We start from the raw sequence: 16,092 nt of genomic DNA, 5'->3' as shown, positions 1-16,092 counted from the left end.
CTAGGGCCTACCTGAAATTTGTCGCTGTTCTCTAGTTCATATGAAAAGAATGTAATGCTCTCAAATTATTATGGCTGGAGTAGAATGGAATGAAAAAAGAATGGACTCAAATGTTGGAGGATGAGGGAGGAATATATTAAAAATTGTGATTGTTTAATAGAATTGACCAGAATTAAATATACAAATGATGCATGCACATGAGTTCATTATGCGATCTATCCTTCCTCGAGTTGAGGCTCTGTTCAATCCATTGCGCAAAGCCGTTAGAATGGATAGGTCGCATAATGGACGAATGAAGACATGCATCATTTGGTTTATACAACGACTCTTCTAGATCGTGTTATTTGACAAAATGGAAGGGAAAAAAAGATGAAGTTAGAATATATTTGCCTTTGTCCAGCAACTTGTTATCTCTGATAACATGATTAATTTCCCATGTATGAAAGCAGTTGTTTTCATTCTTTTGTGATGCACTTTGATTCATGAATCTAATTTGCACAGTCAGCCTTGTTGATGTACTTACTTCAGGGTATCCAAACACACACACACCCCAAATATACATACACACAGATGCTAAGTGGTACACACTTAGGGAGAGAGCTCACTGTGCAATGGAAAAAAAAAATGCATTGTTGCCGTGTAATGGAAAATAAAAATTTGCATGCAGCAGAAAGTGGATCAAAAATTGAATGGCTTTCAACCAATCAAATAACAATAATCTTTGTATGAGTTGTATGATAGCAAAATGATTGAAATTCCCCACCCACTCTGCCAGTAAGTTGAAAAATTGGCATTCCTGCATACATTTTCTTCATTACATAATATTTCAAATTTGCCATTCCTTTGTTCCCAGGACCAAATATGATTGACATCGAAGAACCTGAGAGTCCAGTCTACAACATCGGTACCAATGTCTCCTTCGTCTGTCAGATCGCTGAGAACAGTCAGTACAGGAATCCTACCTGGATAAACCCAAGAGGGGATACAGTACAGCCGTTGGATGAAGGTCAGTAATTTTCTATTTTTTTTTACACATTGCAAATTCTTGCTCCCTAGCTCCCTGTGGAGGAGCCGTGGTGTAGTGGTTCTGACTCACGCCTTGTAAACAGAGGGTCGTGTGTTCGAATCCCACCACGGTCTGGCCTCCTTTGGCAAGGCGTTAATCCACAGTTTGCCACTCTCGACCCAGGTGCTAAATGGGTACCCGGTAGGATGTGAAAGTCATTGTAGCTTGTCCAGTACTGTGTGTGCCTCACTGGCGACTGACTTAAATACTCCCCAGGGAGTGGAGGAATGACTGATTGAATCCGATGACCGGGGTAATAATATATCTGTAAAGCGCTTAGACACGTCGTTCTGATGTATTTAGTGCTAAATTGTATATAAAAGCAGATTATTATTATTATGTATTGGGAGGTCTTAAGTTCAGTGTTGGTGAACACAATTCTGATCGCCATCCCTAGCTTCATTACGTATTAAAGTTTTCAAGTGATCAAAATGATATTATGACTAGTGAAATATATTCCAGAATGAGCTTTATTTGGTACTGTGTTAATGTGCAGATGACACCATAATAACAGCAGTGGGTAACCACCAAACTTGAAACAGCAGGGGGTAAACACCAAATGTGAACACAAAGCTTAGCAATGATCGTAGACACATATATCAACGATTGATTCCATTGACTACAATGCACAATCAGTCGTAAAAATCAAGCGTGCAATCAATCGTTAGGCTTTGTGTTACTGAGCCCTGGTAACATCATCATAAAACAGGAATAATGCAATTATGAACAATTGAGATGCATTTATAATGAAAATAATGTTTATAGTGGTGAAAATATCAATATTTATGTAAACAGCACATAACCAATGATATACATAAACTTTTTCCATTATTAGAATGAGGGTCCATTGCATTTAATTTTTAAATTTTAATACATATCATTTGTGGATTCTGTAGAAAATTCTATTGAACCATTTCATTAGTCCATTTTATGTAATAATACAAATAAGCCTCCAAGGCAAAGAATGTATATTGGTTGATGAGAAATAGCTGCAGCCAAAATCTAGGTTACCTAGTATCATACTTTAAAATTATATCTTTCTTCTACTTGTTAGGAGGCATTGCCCATCTTCACACCGTACAGACCTCAGCGGCTTCATCAACACTAAACCTTGTGGGCGTGTCCCCTCTGGATGCAGGAACGTACAAATGTGTCGTTGGAGACTTCCAATCGTCAGTCAACGTCATTGTCAACAGTGAGTATCGCAAGCATGTCATGTTGGGCAAGTTTATCAAAAGCTTGTGCCGAGTCTTTAGCAGGACTCCTGCTATTAGGATGCTATGCATCTTTTGATTACAGCTTTCCTGCAGTCCCCATTATTTTGTCTAAGGTTACTGATAATTTGTCTTGAAAAGCTGTTTGCAGGATTTCTGCGAGAGAAGCCCTGCTCTGATTTTCGTCAAAGTGTCGTACAAAATATGTGTAATAATGGTAATAATAATAGTATTTCATTTTAAGACCAATTTACAGCATCAGCTGAATTGTATAAATCTTATATAGATAAATAAAAATATGAAAACATAAATACAGCAAATATCAGTGAGATATATTGTTTTTTTCTTATTTTTAACCAATTCACTGAGAAGTTTTACAATAAAAATACATGTCAATGCATGCATGATATACCCATAGTATTTCATCGATAATTTTTGTGTGAAGTTTCAGACATGCTTTTCTTAATCTTTCACCATAGTTGAGGAATGTGAACCCCCTTGTCTGAATGGAGGAGAATGCATCAATCAAGAATGTGTTTGTCAGTTTCCTTTCACTGGACCAATGTGTGGACAGCTGGGTAAGTTTCAAAACCATATGTTAAAACTTTGGTATAGGTGTAAGTTTAATTATAAGTATTTTTAAACCATTTGTTATAAAGTTTCTGTCATCTGTACCAGCATGCAAATCTTCAAATATCTCATTCCTAAAAAAGCAGTATTCTGAAATATTTGTATTCTTATGCAAATTCATTTCAGTTTTTCACTTTCTATTATTAATACTTTGAAGGAGTGTGTCCTAAGAGATTAAATTTTATTCATATTAGTGTCATTTATAATAAAGTATAAGTATGAATTTAACTAAATGTACATTGACGTATTGTCCATACATAGCTGCAAATTCGGAAATTTGGTTTAGAAAAGACACAGCACAGATATTTAATAGGTTGCATAGCTATATATTCTTAGTGTCCCTGTATTTTTCATTTTGATATGAATTGTTTCCTATTGTGGCGTGCGCCTGTAATCCAAGCTGTGGGGAAGTTACAAATTGATGCAGAGGTTCGAGATTCGAGCCCTGGTCATGTCTTTCGGATGGTGACGTTAAAGGTCGGTCCCAGACGTAAATAATCATATCTGATTGATACACGTCTGACAAAACTCAAATACACACACCCCTATTTGTGAATTGATAGGTTGACAAGTATTTATGATTTTTATGATTCACTTTGTTTTCTCTGTAGCATCGATGAGGAGATGCCTGAGACCATGTTTGAATGGAGCAGAGTGTGTGGATGGTGTGTGTAACTGTCAATATGGATTCACTGGTCCACAGTGTAACCAGACAGGTAAATTAGATTGTATATGAATTGAATTGAGTTCAGTCCTCGTGGATTCGTAGTATTTCAAATATCGATAATTTCAAAACTGCTCTAAAAACCCATTTGTTTAAAATTGCCTTCTAGTAGTTTCCTTTCATTGTCATGACTGTGCTTCTTTTATCTTTGTCCCTTCCTGCTCCATGTAATTTTTATCTTATTTCCTTTTCGCAGTGCCTTGAGCACATAATCAATGTGGATTTGGCGCTTTAGAAATACTCTATATTATTATTATTATTATTATTATAAAGTTGAATCAATCGCTAAATACCAATGACCAATCAAGATCACCGTTGCACGCACATTCTGTTTAAAATATTGACCGGGAGCCAATCAGTGCAGCTCTTCCATATTTGCAATTCATCGCAAACCTTTGTGTTACGGAGTCCAGGTGAATTCAAATTAAGGATAAATTACTAGTATACCAAATCTGAACCAATTCATACTGAGTTATACCATCTTGATTATAGTTGAAGTCTCCTGGGGCCCATAACACAAAGATTAGCGATCAATCTCTAAATGAACCGACCAATCAATGTCAATGTGAAACGCGCATTAGGTTTAAAATACTGACCAGGGACCAATCAGTGCAGCTCTTTCATATTTGCAATTCATCGCAAACCTTTGTGTTACGGAGCCCAGGTGAATTCGAATTAAGTATAAATTACTAGTATACCAAATCTTAACCAATTTATACAGTTATACCATCTTGATTATAGTTGAAGTCTCCTGGGGCCCGTTACACAAAGATTAGCGATCAATCGCTAAATGAACCGACCAATCAATGTCAATGTTACACGCGCATTAGGTTTAAAATACTGACCAGGGACCAATCAGTGCAGCTCTTTCATATTTGCAATTCATCGCAAACCTTTGTGTTACAGAGCCCAGGTGAATTCGAATTAAGGATGAATTACTAGTATACCAAATCTGAACCAATTTATACAGTTATACCATCTTGATTATAGTTGAAGTCTCCTGGGGCCCATAACACAAAGATTAGCGATCAATCTCTAAATGAACCGACCAATCAATGTCAATGTTACACGCGCATTAGGTTTAAAATACTGACCAGGGACCAATCAGTGCGGTTCTTTCATATTTGCAATTTATCGCAAACCTTTGTGTTACGGAGCCCTGGTGAATTTGAATTAAGGATAATTCACTAGTATACCAAATCTGAACCAATTTATACTGACTTATACCATCTTGATTATAGTTGAAGTCTCCTGAATAGAATTGAAATTGAATTCATATGTATTTAAAGGAACAGAGCTCCGCAGGAGCCAGGTTGAATTGGATTGAAATGCATGGAGTGTAGAATAAATTCAAATGAGTAAAAATTAAAAATGCAGTAATGGCTATGCAGTGTGTGTAAAAGCTGTTGTGCTGGAGCCAGAGTAATTATGCTGCTTTGCTGTAGAGCAAAGTGCAATAATCATATATTGTTATGATTTTCTTGTAGATTTACAGAGTTCTCACAGTCTTGGAAAATCCTAGAAAAAAATTGGCCATGGAAAGTCAGGGAATTTTGAAAATTTGTGAAAAGTCATGGAAAAGTCATGGAATTGCATTTACCTCTTGGCTATGGCAGCTTTCCCGTTTGTCGTGTCTCGCAACTCTCATACTCTGTGATCACACTCTGCTATTATAATTGGTGTTCATGATATCAATTTTTCCCAGTTTTGTGACATCCCAAATTCTACATAACTCCTGGGACGTCATGGGAAGTCATGGAAAGCAGCAATTTAGTCATAGAAAAGTCATGGAATTCTGTTTTCAAATTTATCTGTGGGAACCCTGATGAAGGTATTAAAGAAGCAAGTGGAGGAGAGGATTGGGAGGGCTGGGTTGAGGGTGTATGGTGGGGGGGGGGATGGGATCGGGCATGGTAGACAAAGGGAACAAGAGTAACTGTTGTAAGTGTGGGATAGATCTACATGTAGTCTCCTAACATTCACACAAATGTAACTTCTTTTGAACATTCACTTAAAACTATTGTATGATATTCTTGTAGATGAAGGCATTGTTCGGGTGAGGATCCCGGATCAGGATAATCCAATCCTCGGTGCCGATGTGAGCTACATCTGTGAGGTACCTCAGGATAATCCCTATGGATCACCAATCTGGATTAACCCAGAGGGACAGCAAATCCAACCCATGGGATTAGGTAAGTCGTCTTGCAATCATGCTGTTCGTCTGCCTGTGTAAATCTTTTGATTCCATGAAAGATTTGATCCAAGTCTGTGTCATGGTGTATCCTTAAATTTGTGTATAATGAAATTCTTATCTATGGGACACAAGTTTATGTTTGAATTATACAGTGGCACATCTCAGGTTCTTCTAATGAATCTGGTGACTTTGTGGAGTAGTTTGGCATCAAACTTCTGTAGCGATATGCCAGCAACAGGTTCATTTGGTAGAATATATTAGAAATAAATGTTTCAAAAGGTCTCTAGGCATCATGCTAATTTATATAGGCATATAGCCTGCAATATTTTGATTTTTTTGACTCAATGACTAGGACTCATCATCAGTTGATCCCTCAATTGCTTAGCAATGAATATTTAACCCTACTTTTATTAGAAGACAGCATAAATATTCACTTTGTCCTCCCAAAGGGGATTTTTTTATTTATTGTATTTAATTTATTTCTTCTCCACTCGTGGGCTGGATGGCCCTCTTCAGCCACAGGCTGTTCTGCTGAGCGGTCCAGTGGACACGTTAAAAAATACAATGTACAACAAATACATATATAAAAGAAAACATAAATCAATCCTATACACGGTAAGGTACGACTACAAATTACAACTTATACAAATAAAAAAAAAAAAAAAAAAAAAGTGGGATGGGGGATGATGGGTAGCATGCAGTAAGGGGGAATTATAATAGGTGTTGAGCTAATGTGGTGCGAAGCTTTATCTTGAAGGTAGTAAGAGAAGTTTCAGGAGGGATGTACGCTATCAACTTGTTCCATTGCTTTCCGTCTTGAAACAAGAAACGTCTTATGCCATATTCAGTATTCAAAGGAGATGGCAATAAAAAAGTGATGCTTTATCAAAGCGGACCAGTGCATTACCTTTGTCTTGGATCTGGGTTGACGGTTGGCAGACCCCTGTTTCACCAGCGATTGCATCTTCTTTCTCTTTGAATTTCAGGTGGTAATGTTCACATGAAGACTGAGCAGATATCCCAGTACGCAACACGTCTCTTCATTATGGACATCCAGTTTGAGGACGAAGGACAGTACATCTGTGCCGTAGGGCCTCTTAGAAGACTCTTCAACATCATCGTAGATGGTGAGATTCTGAAGAATGCTTCACATTCAAAATAATAAAACTGGTACTGGTAACAATAGAAAATAGATAGTTAACAGAATTGAACAAAACTGACACATAATCATACAAAAAATCTATCAATAAATGATATTGCCAAACAATTTTTCAGGAATATGTATAATAAGAGAGTAATGAGCAAATGAAGATCAGAAAAATTACTGAAACATGCCTGTCCGTTTACAGTTCGGTCCCACAGGTTGTTTCCTGTGTTAGATACACCAGGAAAAGCAAATGGTAATGAAATGAATATAATTTCAAGCAAGCCTTAATTATTTTAATTTAAAATTTGTTGTTATAGATAAGCATTTTGGTGTATGATAAACACTTCAGGATTGCTTCCAACCATTTCCTATTGAACTTTGATTTCTATACCAGAACTTAAACTTAGTTTTAATCTGCTATTTCTCAGATAGGCTCAAATATCTGTTTGTGTTGGCATAGAGTTAAAACACACACATCCATTGATGATGTTGATCACTGTGTGAAAAACAGAGGTAAAGGTAGCAATGCGTCTTGTTACTCTTGGTGAACTAGAAGTGCAGTTTGTCTGTGCTGTAATACCTTGTAGAAGTCTCTTCAGCATCGGTGATGTTAAGATTCTGTCAAATGCTTTACATTTGCTCCTCTATTCCGCACAGGTGAATTTTGTCATTCAAATAGGCTTTCACAGAGATAACCCTGTTCAAAGAGGCAACTAAAGGACTACTTGATAGATTGCCTTTAAATTTAGTCCAAGTGTGCATATATGGTGTTGATGGTCTGATTAGTTTCGGGGGTACAAAGGTCAAAGACAAATAGGCTTTGTACATGGACTATCCTGTTCATGGAGGCAACTGCAGATCTATTTGATGAAATGACTCAAATTCAGTCAAAGTAATGCATATGAGAGTGATGGTGATCTTATTAGCTTGGGGTACAGAATTCAAAGAGCAAAGGTCACAGGGGTCATTATATACATTGAAGTAAGGGAATCACCCACAGTTAGCCTGTTTAAAGCACACCTTAAGGCTTATATTTTCAGTAATACTCTATAATATGTATCATTCACCTTGTTATGCGCAGCAGAATATATTATCATAGTAGCTGCACAATGTCAACGCTCTTTTATTATTATTATTATTATTGAAATATCCTTTTTTTCTTTTGTTTGTCAGAGGTTGCATGTATCCCTCAGTGTCTCAACGGAGGAACCTGCCTCATGGGCAAGTGTTACTGTCGAGATGGCTTCACTGGACCAGCTTGTCTACAGAGAAGTAAGATATTTATAAATATTTATTTTTTATTGATGAAAGGAGAGCTCACAAAATAACAGAACCTATATTGCATGCTTAATCCAAAACAGTATGGTGTTTTACATGAAAGGTGTTTCTTTTCGATGTGTAGGATATTAGTGACAAGTGCTCCTTAAAGAGTAGCATTCACAGATATCCTTTTGTAGCACCCCAGACATTCCGTTTTGTTTTGTAGGATGTTAGTGACAAGATTTTTTCAAACAATATTCTATTTCAAACATTTCAAGAATTCCTTTTTGTTCTGTAGGATATTGGTGTCAAGATCTTCTCAAACAATGTCCCATTGCAATCGTATGTGGTCCAATGACTGTTTCTTTATTTCTTTTATAGTTCTCATCTGTGACCCACCCTGTTTGAATGGTGGGATGTGCCTTGCTGGAGCCTGTAACTGCCCTGACGGATATGGAGGAGAAGCCTGTGAAATGCCAGGTTAGAAGTAGAATGTTGAAATTGAAAGAAAATTCTCCATCTTGTAACATGTTTTGCCGTTTCCATTTTTTATGCCTCCAGTAATGAAAACCTACCTTAGGGCTTGGTGCAGGAGAGACAAAATTCGGACTTTTCACCAGATGTGTAAGATTTTTCTAATATGTGTTTTTGGTTTCTTCATAAGGTGTGGATCTCACGATCGATGGCCCAGAGAATGTCATCATCATGGCGGGGGATGATCTCCGTCTTGTGTGTGAGGTCAATGACGATACCTACGGTAGTCCTATGTGGCTGGATTCTCAGGGAGACAAGGTGTCCGAAGGTAGGTCTCTAGGAAGTTTCATTGGTTACATCATTTGTGATTGTGTTCTTGGTGAATGAAGGGATAAATCTGCATGACTGGTTGAAAGAAGGGGAAAGATAAAGTGCATAATTGTGTGTGAGAAAGAGAGAGAGAGAGAGATTAAGGGAGGGAGAGGGAAACAAATAAAGAGAGTGATATTTTTTTTGATGGACAGACAGAAATGGCCAAAAGAAATCATACATGTATGACCTCCATCGGACTTGGAGGGAGAGAGGGGGAGTAGAAGAAATTAGAAAATATATCACAAGTGACAGTGTAAATTTTGTTTTTAATAGAACGTTAGAAAATTATACAAACTTGTAAACAAAACAACAAGAGGGAATGTAGTTCGGAAAATAAAGAGAGGGAGAAGAAAATGGAAAGAGATTGAAGTCCTTGTTTCTGCTATTTTCATCAATGGTTCTTTTCTGTATGTACTCTTGATAATGCTATTGGCACTCTGTGATGTCTTGTTTTAGAACATCAGAAAATTAAACAATCTTGTAAGACAAAACAACAAGAGGGAATGCAGTACAGAGAATAAAGGGATTGAAAAGGAAAAAAATGAAGGAGTGCAAAGAAAAATAAGGGAGAGAGAAAGACAACATGAGGAAGCAAATTCAAGACGCCTTTTCTACTTAATCGATAAACCTGTCATTTATTCCTATCTGTAGGTACTCTTGATGAAGCCATTGGCACCTACCATCACACTCACCTAAAGACAGAACTTGTCATGTTCAATGCTCAGGCCTTTAACTCAGGAGATTATTCCTGCATGGTTGGACCTTTCACAGAAACTAGAACTGTGCTGGTTGCAGGAGAAGGCAAGTTTTGATTTATGCAGGGTACTACATAACTTTTTAGAAGCACTTGCCCGGTTAGGCAAGTAAATTTTTAAATAGTTGGAATATACTTGCCCAAGAATCTATTTCACTTGCCTGAAAAAATCATTGAAAAAAAGTTTTACCTCTTAAAAATATAGTTTTGCGGTTTTATAAACTATTGACCTTGTTCTGTCCTTTGACATGAACTGATCTACTTTGTTATTGTGTTTCCTTTTCCAAAGTGATTTTATTATGCCTGCCATAACCAAAATTAGGGTCAATATATCATATCGACCCTAACTTTGGTCATTCTACTGTGAGAATTTTGCTTGCCCAATTTGGGCAAGTAGTTTTGGTCTTTACTTCAAAACACTTGCCCGACTCTAACCTTTACTTGCCCCGGGCAATCAGGCAAGTGCTTATGTAGCACCCTGATTTGTGATTGACTGCTGGTAATGATCCCAGCCATTATCATTATGGTGATGATAATATTGATATTGTTAATAATGATAATAGTAATGATAATGAAAATCATAATAATTGTATTAATAATAATGATGATAATCATAATGATATTAAAGGGGGAGTGAACTGTGTGTGATCTCTCATTGACTGTGTGTTATGAATACATAGTCTTAAAATATACGTTTTCAGATATATACTAATACTTCAGAGAATAAATTGTATTTGTACAGAGAAACTAACATGTTTTGAGAGGAAAAGTAACTGTTTTGCTACTTGGTAACATGATATTGCGGTATAAGTGTATTGAGTAGTTAATTAGCATGTTATCATTCAAGTGGGTCTATATTAGTAGACTACACTAGCATTATGGGTCAGGAAACTGGCCAGGTATGAGTAGTTTAGGACTCGAGATGGCGTTATTGGTTCGTATCTGCTTTAGTGGTAATAACGATGAATATGATAATGATATTTATAGTTGTAATGATTGCAAAAATTATTATGATGATAATTGTAATAATAATGATGAAAATGAAAATTATGATTGTTATAATAATTGATGATGATTTTTGTGATAATAATGGTAATGATAATAATGAAGATGATAATAATGATAATTTAACACCGTTCGTACTATGCAATTTCAAATAGCCCTGATAGCCTGATGTACTTCTAAAGTCTATACATGAAACTAAAAACTTCTTGAAATGATTTGTCTCTATATTCAGTTTCTTATTGAGACATTTGTATGCTGTGGTATTATGGCTTGAGTAGTTCTTGAAGAGATTTAGAATGGAAAAATAATGGGTGGGGGGGGGGGGTTTGATGTATGAAAGGTTTATTATTTTATGCAGTTGCCTCAGGAGAAGGTTTCAGAAGACCACTGCCTGTAAGTAATTAATATTGTCTCTTCTACTACTAAAGTAGAGTCATCAATACCTGCAATGTAATATCTTTTTAGAAAACATGCACAATTCAGCCTGTGGGCTGGTATGCAGCGTTATTCTTTTTAATAGAACCATTATTGAATTGGATTGAATTGATGTTATTTTACTCTTTGTCACTTTTGCCTCTTTTTATGCTTCTCACAGAACCTGACTGTATCCCAGTGTGTAGAAATGGTGGGGACTGTGTGAATGGGGTCTGTCAGTGTACATCAGACTGGCTTGGTACCGAATGTAAAGTACCTGGTAAGTAATGGGAGAGTTCACACTACTATAATATTTATGGACAAAATATTTCATTGTAGGGTAGTTATAATTTTATTAGCATGTCTAGTGGCACTTGAAGTTGAAGATGATGAAAATAAAAATAGAAATAATTATAATAATGTAGTACCGAGGTTGGCCAAGTAACAAAACACTTACAAGAACAAATCTATTCTTAGTACATGAAAGCCAGTCTGTTAAATTTTCTAGTTGTATTAATAAATATACCTTACATGAACATTTTAAATTACAATAAAGTCTGAAAGAAAAAAAAAAGTGAATTATGGACTTAAATATTTCTACACTTGTACAAATAAAACCGCATCAACAGGACATGTGTTGTCCAACAAAAAGAATTGAAATGAAAAAAAGTATCACGAGTTTAAAATAGCGAGGAGGGTCTAGTACAATGTGTGGTACCAACAAAAAATCAAAGGCTAAGATGAAATATTTTCTTCTTCCTCCAGCTAATGGTTACATATCAATCACCCCTGACCCTGAGCTTCAACCGACACCAGGATCAGAGATCAGATACTTGTGTGCGGTCCAGGAAGGAGATCATTTTGTACAGCGCCCTCAATGGTTCCGCAATGGACAACTCATCCCTGCTCAATTTGGTGGTAAGAGGCTCCTGTGAATTGCAAACTGGGCCTTGTCTTACAAAGAGTTACGATTGATCCAATCAATCGTAACTTTATGGAAATCCATCAGTGTCATAATTTTTTCTACAGGAAATTTGCAAAATGTTCTTTGTAAACAAAGGAGAACACACCAAATTATCAAGAAATCAATGAATTTATGGATATACATTCATATCTAGAAATTTCTTTTAACAAACATTGCAACTATTTGTAAGACGGGCCCCTGGTATAATGACAGATCAATCATATATCTTTAGGAATCAAGTTTCTAGCGTACACCAAAATTTTTTCTTCACTGACCTATCCAGGCTTATTCTTTTCTATTCTTTTTGTTATTCTGGATTCACTTGGACAGGGTATGGGTTAGAACTGTCCGCTGACTACAGTTATAATGTATTTAGTTAACTTCGTCCAGTGTCTATGAAGCATTACTTAATCTCTGTATTAAAATCTTTGTTTGAGTTGATGTCGTGATATATGTTTCTGCCATATAAAATCCATAGGGTTAGAATAATAGAGGTTCAGTTACATTTCAATTCATAAATAAACACCACAAATTCAAAAACTAAACTGGAGCACCTAACGTACTTCAAGACCATGTTTATTGATGCTTGTGCTTTTATTATTGTCTCGGACATTGATCTTCACTGTTTTTTTAAATTTTTCATATATAATTCAAGTGAAAATTCTGAAAGAAAATAAGATGTAAGATATTTTGATTATAACTTTATCTTTATGTTATTTCCTGCCTTTTTAACAGATGTGAGCAATGTCTTTGTGAATGTTTTGAACAACATGAGTTCTGAGCTAGTGATAAGAAATCTTGGAGAGACTGACCTTGGTGTTTACTACTGCACCGGAGGACCTGATGTTAAATATACCAATGTCAACTATGCTGGTTAGTAGTATTATTTTGGGTATATTAGCTATACCATACACTGAAGGGTGAACTCGGCCCTGTTTCCTAAAGACTTGTCACAATATTACAAATGCAAAATGTCTGTAAAAGGTTTACCATCAGCTAATCAAATAGAATAATTTCAGTAGCTTTAAACGGTTATTGAAAATTTGTGCAATTGAAATTTATTTGTGAAACGGGCCCTTGGCTTTGCGGGTGAATTCTTTCATCTAATTAAACTTGGTCAACTGACAATGTGTTGTGTTGTTCCCATTACAGTCGAGAATCTATCGTGTTTATTATATTTTTTTTTGTAAAAAGGTAATGGCCTGCCAATTTCAGATTTTATATTTTGGCTGCATGCAATCAAGAATCCAGCTAGCTTATTTAGATTTTTTTTCACATGATGTTCAGTTTTGGAGAATATGTCATGGCTCTTGGAATATTATAAAAAGAATGAATTTCTTTGCTCTTTTATCCATGTGCAGAGATAGAATGCAATCCACCCTGTGAGAATGGAGGAACCTGTAACGATGGAGAATGCCAATGCCCCGAAGGTTTCAACGGACCTACGTGCTCAAGACAAGGTAACAGTTCCAGCATCAAATTCAAATTTCTTAAAATTGCATATATGAATATAAGACCAACCCAAGTCCATCCACTTTATATAATACCACTTAGTCAACATGTTAAGGTGTATTTGTGAAGCAAATGTTTGAAAAAATGCAAAGTAAGTGGACATCTGTGCATTAGACTTAATGATAATTTGCCTTAGACCAAATCATAGTTAGCCCAAGTTTATGGTGTTAAGGTGTATTGTTATATTGGTGTATTGTATTTAGGTGACTGGACCAGATGGTGCTTGGACCAGGTGGTGTTTGGACCAATTGAAATTGGTCAAGATAGTTAGTATACCAAGTGAATTTAACCATGATGGTGCTAGGCATTCGAGTGTTAGATGATCTGCTAGAAGACCAAGTGATTACAAACCATAGCAAGATGTCCTTTCCATCACTTCTGATTACAAATTTTATTCCACCTTTGTACATTGCAGCTGAAGACTTCATTGTGATCACCGAACCTCAAGGTCAAATGTTAGAGGTTGGAGGCAATGCAACCTTCCTTTGTGAGGTTCCCGAAAGCAGTTCTTATGACCCGCCCCAATGGGTCGATTCAAGTGGTCAACCTGTTTCTCCATATGGACAAGGTATGTGAGATTGTGGATATCCCTAGTTTTGTAATAAATATATTTTTGCTCATCAGTATTTGGCCCAAAATTATATTCTAAAGACTGGGGAAACAATTTGTATATCTTTACTTGATAGTGAAAGATGTTTTCATGTTAGGCCACATTAGAGGAGGAAAAGAAATATCTTAAGTAAATTGTAATCGAAAAGAGACTCTACTCCTATACAGAAATAATTGTTGAACTTGCAAAAAATTTCATGCTCAATTAAAGAAACAAACAAAACTTTATAGACATGAAAAAAAAAATTGCTTGATGTACTTGTAAATAGGACACTAGTTTGTAAGTATGAAATAAAAAAAAAAAAAAATTCTCTGTGATCTTACATAAATTGATGAAATTGTTTTATTATCCCATTTGAATACCAATATTGACAAGTACCTTCATCTAAAATTTTGTTCTGGCCCTTAAATTTGACTCAAAGAAACTGTCTCAAAGTCATTGAGGAATTTGTATTATTATAATGATTCTACAATATGGTGTATGCTGTAAAGTTTAGGAATCACCAAAATGTGATAATAATAATAAATGATAATACAGGATTTGTATAGTGCATGTGTCCACCTTGTTAGGTGCTCAAGACTCTCCTATAATACCCTGGCTAAGCTATTCTACGGATTCTGGTGCTCACAGCTTTTTGAGGAATTACTTCCTGCTGGTACCCATCTACCTCACCTGGATTGAGTGTGTTACAATGTTGGATAAATTTCTTGCTGAAGGAAAAGAAGGATAAGAATAGCATGCAGATCACTTTCTTGTCTCATGGAATGTTCAGAGTAGTTCATTCATAAAGGATTAAACTGAGGATTTAAACATGTATGGAATCATTTCTTTACCTTTTAGGAAGCAATAATAGAGTCTATACAAAAGAGATCTCCTCCTACGCTACCCAGCTCACTTTTGAGTTCGCTCAGGCCGAGGACTCCAGCCAGTATGCTTGCAGGGTGGGGCCATTCACATACGGTTACAACATCACCTTTGAAGGTAAGATTAAACTACCTTTTATGTCTAATCTGAATTTTGCTATTCTGATTGTCCTTTAGTTTTGGTAGGCCTAGATGCTAGGCTGTCCTTCCCAAAATATTAAACATTTTCAATATATGTTATCATTCATTGGTACATGTCTTTGTTTAGAATTCAGTGATAGTATTGTTGTCATGCTAGCCAAATGATTTCTGTAATGTGCTTCATGTAGTTTTCATCCTTTCTTTATTCTCAAATGTAGAGTGTTTTAGCTTGTATTACTGAATAAATGTACTATACATATATTATTTCTGTTTAATGGGTATTTTATAGAAAGGCTAGCAGAAAGGGCTTATTGACACTTTGCAATTTATTTCAAGTTGCATTTAAACCCTAGGGCCAGTATTCTGAAATCAGGTTTAACTTAGACCATGGTCTAACTCTGTGCTAAAGTTATGGGAAGCCAAACATGTCAAAATTATTATTAATTTGTATGTTTCTTATGTTTACTGTGCTCTTTCCTGATTCATCGATGGTGAAGACAATAATCTATTTATACTTCCGACACAATAATGGATGATATGAGAGCCAAATGAGGTGAAATATTATATCTCTACTGTAAGTGATTTATGTAATGATTGGCTATCCATACTTAAACCAAAACTAACCTGAGTTCAGAATACGGGCCTTCAGATTTGAATCCTCATTGAGAGACTCATTGTAAGCCATGCTACATGTATATGAAAACTGAATATTATTATCTTGTTATTACTTACAACAGGTCATGTTGCA

General features: G+C 35.9%; 1 protein-coding gene across 1 annotated transcript in view; it reads left to right on the top strand.

The window, feature by feature from the left end:
- Positions 1–16,092, top strand: part of LOC129266969 (uncharacterized) — a 248,295-nt gene that overhangs the window by 117,301 nt on the left and 114,902 nt on the right. The window contains exons 103-118 of the mRNA XM_064104176.1: positions 854–1,006; positions 2,121–2,261; positions 2,760–2,858; positions 3,522–3,626; positions 5,674–5,826; positions 6,815–6,955; positions 8,149–8,247; positions 8,617–8,715; positions 8,900–9,037; positions 9,733–9,882; positions 11,436–11,534; positions 12,020–12,172; positions 12,954–13,091; positions 13,580–13,678; positions 14,146–14,298; positions 15,181–15,321. Coding sequence (XP_063960246.1) covers positions 854–1,006; positions 2,121–2,261; positions 2,760–2,858; positions 3,522–3,626; positions 5,674–5,826; positions 6,815–6,955; positions 8,149–8,247; positions 8,617–8,715; positions 8,900–9,037; positions 9,733–9,882; positions 11,436–11,534; positions 12,020–12,172; positions 12,954–13,091; positions 13,580–13,678; positions 14,146–14,298; positions 15,181–15,321 — 2,061 coding nt within the window. The remainder of the gene's footprint in view (positions 1–853; positions 1,007–2,120; positions 2,262–2,759; positions 2,859–3,521; positions 3,627–5,673; positions 5,827–6,814; positions 6,956–8,148; positions 8,248–8,616; positions 8,716–8,899; positions 9,038–9,732; positions 9,883–11,435; positions 11,535–12,019; positions 12,173–12,953; positions 13,092–13,579; positions 13,679–14,145; positions 14,299–15,180; positions 15,322–16,092) is intronic.

Source organism: Lytechinus pictus, chromosome 8 (genome assembly GCF_037042905.1).
Source record: "Lytechinus pictus isolate F3 Inbred chromosome 8, Lp3.0, whole genome shotgun sequence".
Classification (NCBI taxonomy): domain Eukaryota; kingdom Metazoa; phylum Echinodermata; class Echinoidea; order Temnopleuroida; family Toxopneustidae; genus Lytechinus; species Lytechinus pictus.
Note: the sequence above shows the minus strand (reverse complement) of the source record. Positions and strands in the feature narration are given on the sequence as shown.